We start from the raw sequence: 8,074 nt of genomic DNA on the forward strand, positions 1-8,074 counted from the left end.
TTTTGTAACGAATCTTTCAGTGAGACTATTTTGGAATCTTGATGCTTCTTGGAATTTTCTGCATGCCAATTAATATCGGCGTCCATTTCTGTTTATTGAATTTGGGAACCCTTACTTTCAAGTGCACTTCCTTTATGAACAATGGTCTAAGTGGAATGTTCCCCATAGGGGCCACTGTAACTCTAGGTTATTTTTAATAATTTTTTTTTAATCTTGCTCCATGAGTACAACTTCCAGGACTCTACTTCTTAGACATGGACTGAGTGGGTGCCCCAGAAGATGGCACACTTGGCTGTTTAGAATTTAAGAACACCCATTAAATAAGCTTCTGGGTTTCCTGGAGCTGCAGTAATACCTACAAGGGACAGTTTGTGGGACTGGGCTGTGCATATGTTACAGTGTACCTTGTTGCTCAGAAGTTTTCTTGAGGTTGGCAGGTGACCTAGTGTCAATCTAACCAGTTTGGTGACCAACTTATCCTATCTCAGGGGGCTTCTGGAGGTGGCAAGGGCTCTAACAGCCTTTCAGTGTTTGATGTGCACCCACCAACTTTGGGGCTGTTTGACCTCTGAGATCCCACTAGTAACAGCCTTTATTTATACAGACTGATTGGCTCTGATGGAAAGAAAAATTTACTGACACTGACTGGTTAAGGTCACATTTCTCGTGGGGTTAAATTCGTTAGATTGGGTATGAAGCCCAGTGTGGGAACTCACTTCATGAAATCATTTTGGACTTACAATTTTATAACAGGAAGTGCCTCATGGTGACCTGTCTTCATTCTCTTGCCCCTCCACCAGCAGAGCTGCTCTTGGTACCTAACTCACTAGCCTGCCTGGGACAGAGAGTGGGGCACTAGCTCTGTTCTGGTCCAATCTCATCCTCAGCCAAGTGCTTTGTTTTTCAGTTTGGGGATTGGGCCTTCTAAGGGTTCCCACCTTTCCCTCAGCAGATGGAACCTCTTATTCTGGCACAGGGTGTGGTACTCTCCTTCCTCAACTGGTCCTTCCCCCCAGCTGCAGTGTGGCTTCACCTGTGCCCTGAGGCAATTCCCTGCCTTCTCACACTGGGTTAAGGATTCTTCCTGTGTGGGAGATGGTGGCCTTCCTGACCTTCTCAGGCAGCAACTGATCTCAGTCCACAGGCTTGCACTAGGAGAAAACAGTTCTCTGGTCTGTATCCTGGATTCCAGCTTGTCAGGAACCCCTGGTGAGGTCAAGGGAAAAAAGCCTGGAGATACAGAGAATTTCCTGAGTCTCTTGACTCTTGGGGGCTCCAGGTACTCATGCTAACCTTCAGTCATTTGTTAACAATTTTAGCTGCCTTATAGAGCATCTGTCCCAAGAAAGCAAGGGTTTGCATACCTATAACCTCAGAGAAGTCTGTCTTTCCCTAGATTTTGGGTTAACAATTTTCCCTGATCCTTCAGCTCTGATGGATTCAAGAGACATGATTTTGATTATCCTGCTTTTCAAAATCTTAACTATGGGAGTGACTCTTTTTATATTCCAATCTACCCTTTCCAAAAAAATATTATCTTTCTAACATTAGCTTGAGATTACTTCTGTTTACTTGTTAGCCAAGAAATAACAAGACAAATAGCTCAAACACATTTATCCAGATGATATAAAGCACGAACAAATTTTGAAGAGCCTTTAAACACTTAAGAACACCATGAAAGAGGAAGGTCATCATGTCTGGGAGAGGCCAGGTCATAGTAAGACAAGCATGGAACATTCAAGCAGGAACAGTAAGAAGGAAATCTGGATACATGATTCTAGAACACTCTACTAACCCCACTTCCTATAAATTCTCATGGTTTTGTATGACAAGGATAGGAGATTTACAGTGGGAATCTCTGTGTAAACTTCCTGATCATTAGCATATTTCTTTATTCTCAAGAAAAAATGTGTAGGATTCTCATTTCATCAAGTAGGATTACAACTAACACTTTGTGATGCTTAAAAAATTTTTGTGTTGAAGATCTCCATAATAATTAAGAGTAATTGGATCCCAGAACTGAATTATTCAATCATTCAGAAATAATCATTGAGCACCTACCACTTGCCAGGCCCTTTGTTAGATGTGGGGATCACGAGGGGGTAGAAACAACTGAGGCCAAACAGTGAGTCAAGATTCTGAGTGGGCAAACATCAGCAAGCATCACTTCTTTAGAATATATTGTTTCCAGCAGACATGTGTTTGTCTAGAGTCTGCAGATTATAATAAAACTGAGCACACCAAAATGCATAGTTCTTTATGGTTTTTCTTCCCAAATAGACTAAAACCTCCTTGCATAAAGTGATTGCTCTGTGAACACTCTATTTTCATGAGTGTAGCATGGTGCTTGGATCAAGGCAGGTGCTAAGTGACTGGTGAAAGAATATATATTAATGCAGGTCTGACTGAAGGGGGTATTCTTCAGATGTTTCAATGTCTTGTGGTCTCTGTGATGGCTACTGGCCCCTCCCTAAGAATAATGGCAGACTGGTCATTGCTGATACTGTTACATAGGAAATCATGAGGGAATCTGGACAAGCAAATAGAGCAACTGTTAAAAAGAAACCCAGAGGCCTAAAATGGCACCTTGGGCCAGACCATGTCCCCAAATCTTGCTTAGTCCCTAACTTAACTACGGTTCCCACCTTCCCAGAAATGTTCACCTGTCAGTGAAGAATTCTCTGGTCAGCACCAGTAAGGTATTCTGTCATGTGGGTCCTCTCCACCCCCAAGGAGGGGAGGTCATCTGCATGGTAAGATCCCCTGTTCTCCCAATTAAGGGAAGGTGACCTTCCCTGAAACACTCCTTTCTCTTGTTTTGCCAAGTTCCTTCCTATACAAACTTCTCATTTGCACCACTCCTCAGAGCTCCCCTCTATCTGCCAGATGGATGCTGCCCCATTCTTGAATCACTTAATAAAACCAACTAGATCTTCAAATTTACCTGGTTGATTTTGTTTTTTAACACAAGCGGTGAGAAGCAAGAGATGTGCATGAACTGTGGTGGGGGTGAGATAGGAATGTAAATAAATGGAGGGAGTCACAAGGGCAGGAGGGACAGAGTGACAACAGCATCCAGGGCTGGGTTTTGGGAAGCCATGTGTTTTCATGGGTTACTGTCTGGGTGAGAAGGAAAGGCACAAGAGGTAGGGTCACTTTTCCATGCAGCACAGGACTCATTCTGTAGCAACTGAATTAGGGAATGTGGAGATGGATGGAAGCTGGTGACAGGAAGAAGCTGGAAGCCAGAGAGGAGAGTCCGACCAGGAGGGGAAGTGAGAGTCTGAGTAGGTGTCCAGGGTTGAGGGAGGAGCACATATGCATTGTCACAGAGACCCAGGGAAGCCTTCTGTGTGGAGAAGGAAGTCAGAAGAGAGGTGCTGTGTGTGGGGTAGGTTTGCTAGAACAGACATCAAAGACCTACTTTCTAAGAGAGAGAAAGAACATCTGCAAGTACAATGCTGTTCCTGCAACTTGTGTTGCTGGTGGTTCTCCTCCCAGGTGGTGACAGTGAAGATGGTGAGAACTCTGGCCCTGCCCTGTGGGTGCATGTGTGTGTGTGATGTGTGTACACATGCCTATGTGTCTCTATGTGTGCAAGTATGTATGAGTTTGTGTATTTGTGTATAGGTGTGCAACTCTGTGTGTGTCTATGTATGTGCAGACACACAGAGTTGTGTGTGGTGTGTACCTGTGGGTGTGTGTCTGTATGTCTGTGTTTGCATATGTACATATGTGTGTCTCTGTGTCTGTATACATGTGTGTATTTGTATCTGTGTATGTTTGTGTAAGAGTGTGTAAAATTTTGTTACTTTGTAAATGTGTTTGTTTGTGAGTGTATGTGACCATTTGTGGAGTGGGTCCCCACCATATAGCTGGGGAGGGAGAGTGTCAGCCTGGTTCCTTCCTGAGCATCCCTGACCCCAGTGCCCTGTGCTCTTCTGAAGGATGGGTACAAAGTTCAGGGCTCTGGGGCAGCACATGTCTCCTGAGACAACTATGGCTTCCTGTCCTCCAGATGTTGGTTCCTGTCCCTGGCACCTTCTTCTCCATTCTCTTTCCTTCCCAGTGATTCCCTCTTCCTCAGTCTGTCTGTCCTTTCCCCACAGCCTTCCAGGAGCCGATCGCCTTCCAAATTATCCTGACCATATCTTTTTACAACCATTCCTGGACACAAAATCTGGGTTCAGCTTGGCTGGATGAGCTGCAGACTCATGGCTGGGACAACAAGACTGGTGCTCTCATTTTCCTTTGGCCTTGGTCCAGGGGCAACTGGAACACTGAGCAGCTGATGAAAGTGGAAAAGTTATTGTACACATACTCCATTGGATTTCGTCAGGTGTTTCAAGACCATGTCAGACACTGGCAGCTTGAATGTAAGTTCAGTTCCCTCAGGGAAGGAGCGATGGAGGTGGCAAGTGTGTGTGTGTCTCCTTGAGTTCCTTCTTCCTCTAGGAAAGAGCCTCCACTAGCTTCTGAAACTCAGGTTTCCCTATCATAAATCTGAATCACAACCTCTGGGCAGGGGGTAGAAGCCAGACCCGGATTCTTGAAAAGCTTCATATCTCCTGCTACTTCCCACTCCTCTCATTGACCACAGGCTGTGCTCTCCTGTCTCCCCCTAGTGTCTCTCATGGCCATCACTTTCCCTGGCCTCCAACCAGGCACCCTCTTTTCCCTCACTCTGTGACTGACTCCTTGAACTATACTTTTCTCCCCATTCAATCCCATCAACAAATTCTGTCTATGCTTTCCCTGTACCGCACTGCAGTCCCTTCACCCTAGATTGTTTTTTATCCCGAGCTCTCCTGCTGTGCCCTTCCCTATTCTCTGCCCACATCATTCATGTCTCTCCTCCAACATTTTTTCCTTCCTCTATCATTCACCTCTTCCTCTGCACCTAGTGACCACCACTTCCTCTTTGTGTGAGCCTCCCATCAAACCAAACTGTGCTCCATTCCCTCCAATCCCCAGAACTTTCACCTCTGCTTCTGCCCTCCAGGGATTCCACTAATCTCATTTCATCTCCTTCACTCCCCTTGTCCTATAACTCTCAACTTCTCTTCCCCAGATCCCTTCCAGGTACAGCTCGCAGAAGGCTGTAAGCTACACACTGGAGAAGCATCAGTAGGATTTGTGCGGATTGCTTATCAAGGGGCAGATCTCATGAGCTTCCAGAACATGACATGGTGGCCATCTCCAAAGGGAGGAAGTAGGGCTCATCATGTCTGCAAACTATTCAATCAGTACCATGTGACGAATGAGGAAATACACACACTCTTTACTGACTCCTGCCCCCAGTTCCTCTTGAGTCTTCTTGATGCAGGGAAGGAAGATATCCAGCGACAAGGTCAGTCCTGCTCCCTCCCTCCATGAATTCTCTACTCTGCATTCATAAATTTACACCATTCCTTCAAAGAAGGAGCCAAGAGGGAGATGGGGGTTGGTGACAGGTTTGAAGAGGTAAAAAGATGTGTCTATCTAAAGTGATGTGAAGATCTACCTTCTCAGTCTGTGAATACCTGTCTTGTGTCTGCAGAGAGGCCAGAGGCCTGGCTGTCCACTGGCCCCAGTCCCGGTCCCGGCCGTCTGCTGCTGGTGTGCCACGTCTCTGGCTTCCACCCAAAGCCTGTGTGGGTGATGTGGATGCGAGGTGAGAAGGAGCAACAGGGCACCCAGCGAGGTGACATCCTGCCCCTTGCTGATGGGACGTGGTATCTTCAGACATCCTTGGATGTGAAAGCCAGTGAGGCAGCTGGCCTGTCATGCCGAGTGAGACATAGCAGTCTAGGAGGCCAGGACATGGTCCTCCACTGGGGTGAGAAGGAACTGGGACCCACCTGGGAAAGGAGGTGGTTGGTCTTAGAGCAGAGTGTGAGAGCCAGATGAAAATTTGGGTTGCTAGGGATTCCAGACCAAAAATGACTAAAATCAGTAAACCAAGGAATGGAGAACTAAGGGTGGGAGCCCTCTAGATGTTGGAGGATGGAGGGGTTGGGTGAAGGGTCCATCTCAGGAGGAATGGGAGAAGTGAAAGGAGGAAGGGCGGTTGGTGAGGCAGAGGATGATAGGAGCAGAGTGGACCAGGGAGGTGCAGTTCAACTCGGGTTGGATGGGAAATGACACCCTTTGTGCACCAAACCCACAGAGCAGCCCCACTCCATGGGCTTGGTCTTCCTGGCAGTAATAGTGCCCCTGGTGCTTCTGGCAGGTCTGGCATTGTGGCTCTGGAAGCGCTGGTGAGTCTCTGGAGCCACCTTCCTCCTCTTTCCCATGCATCTCCCTACCTTTCAGTCTGTCCTCAGCCCTCCTGCTCCTACTGCTCTTCCCTCCTGCAGTCCTCACCTCTGCTTGCTGCAGAGTGACTCCTCTGTTCCTCCCAGGAAAACACACTGGAGACCTCAGTGCACTGGCTTCCCTTTGGAGTGAGATCCCAGCAGCCCAGGCTCCAGGATTTATCTAAACCCAGCTCAGCGGTGATGTCCTTGCAACTCTCTACGTGCAATTTTGTCTTTCACTTCTGCTTAATTATCTGTTGTCACTATAAGTTCAGTGTAATTTAGTGGGATTTGTTGTTGTGACCTGATTCTGGGACTTTAAAATTCAAAATTTAACTCTGGTGGAATAAAGTCCCAGAACCTCCACGGGACATCAGGCATCAAATGTCAGTTCCTCGAGAGCCTTCCCTGATTTACTAGTGGAAGCAGTCTCTGCTTGGTGAAAATTTCCTCAATTTTTAGTTGCACTTTGGCAAATCTATTTCTGACCCCACCCCGTATTGTCCCCTGTGAAGTCCCTTTTCTCCTTTTAATACTTAGACCTGTTGAGATCAAAGTCCATGTTTTTTTGTTTTTTTGTTTTTTTAACTTTTTGGTACGGTGTCTAACCTACATGGAATATGTCCTCAATAAAAATCTGTGTTGAATATATGCCACATTTATAGCTTTTTCTGTTTCTTTTACTTCCTGACATGTTTGTAGTAGTTGAGATGTTTGATGCTTTTCTTGTTAAAAGTCTTTTTTTTTTTGGCCGAGGGACTTCACATTCTCATAGTTCCTTGTGTCAATTCTGAGACTGAGGAGAAACACAGTTTTACCTGTGACCATTCGAGTTATTTAACTGTAGACATCTATTGGAGTGGACCTGTTGCTCCAAGTATTCTGAATAAAAAGAGGAAGGCAGGATGCTTGCTGTTTGTGAGGCTCAGGGATAGCCACAGAGTTGTCACACTGGGGCTTGTTAGAAATATAGGGTCTTGGTCTCAGCTGAGAGTCACTGAATCACAATTTGCATTTTAGCAAAACCAGCAAGGGATTCACAGAGGCATAAAATATGAGAGGCACTGATATAGGTGATACCTGGGAGGTATCAGGGCAAGTGTGTCCCTGAACAGAAAAGAGATGGTCCAGGAAAGAAAACAAGAGTGCTATGGTCAGGAAGGAATGGGGATCCAACAAGGACCATGCATTCAGTGCTTCCTGGCATTCATGGCTACTGTGTTATAGTCACTGAAGGCACAGATATTGAGCCATTGTTTCTGGGGGAAATCTGGGGTTGGGTTTCTGAGAACCTCTGCTTATAATACTTTCCAACTGGTGAGTACACAGCCTGGATTCATGTGTGTTTCTGTGTAAAGACAGCTTCTTTTTTTTTAAATTTTACTTTATTATGTTATGTTAGTCACCGCACAATACATCATTAGTTTTTGATGTAGTGATCCATAATTCATTGTTTTCATATAACACCCAGCGTTCCACACAGAACGTGCCCTCCTTAATACCCATCACCTGGCTAACCCATCCCCCCACCCGCCTCCCCTCTAGAACCCTCAGTTTGTTTCTCAGAGTCCATAGTCTCTCATGGTTCGTCTCTCTCTCCAATTAAAGACAGCTTCTTAATATATATGTATTTCCAAATAATTCATTGTGTGGCATATTTCCCTATCCTGAAATACTAGCTCAGAAGTGTAACATTTCCCAGCTTGGGTACTGTGATCATCAGTGTCTTTGGTTTTAGCCCCACAGCTATTGCCTGTGGTGCTTTTAGAAACAAATAGACAAGAAACAGTCATCAT

General features: G+C 45.7%; 1 protein-coding gene across 2 annotated transcripts; it reads left to right on the forward strand.

Annotated features, from left to right (window-relative positions):
* Nucleotides 1–3,390: 3,390 nt before the first annotated feature.
* Nucleotides 3,391–6,899, forward strand: LOC114199165 (T-cell surface glycoprotein CD1a-like). Of its 2 annotated transcripts, none has more exons than XM_028090955.2 (6): nt 3,391–3,519; nt 4,110–4,376; nt 5,072–5,350; nt 5,540–5,818; nt 6,149–6,239; nt 6,384–6,899. In XM_028090955.2, exons 1-6 carry the CDS (start codon nt 3,459–3,461, stop codon nt 6,427–6,429), a joined length of 1,023 nt encoding a protein of 340 aa, XP_027946756.2. In that variant the 5' UTR covers nt 3,391–3,458; the 3' UTR covers nt 6,430–6,899. The 2 variants fall into 2 exon arrangements, with proteins under 2 accessions (XP_027946756.2, XP_027946757.2); XM_028090956.2 differs by having other exon boundaries at nt 5,540–5,653.
* Nucleotides 6,900–8,074: the final 1,175 nt, after the last annotated feature.

This window comes from Eumetopias jubatus, unplaced genomic scaffold (assembly GCF_037043125.1).
Source record: "Eumetopias jubatus isolate StellerSeaLion01/CBP00866 unplaced genomic scaffold, mEumJub1_p1.0 scaffold_12, whole genome shotgun sequence".
Taxonomy (NCBI): Eukaryota; Metazoa; Chordata; class Mammalia; order Carnivora; family Otariidae; genus Eumetopias; species Eumetopias jubatus.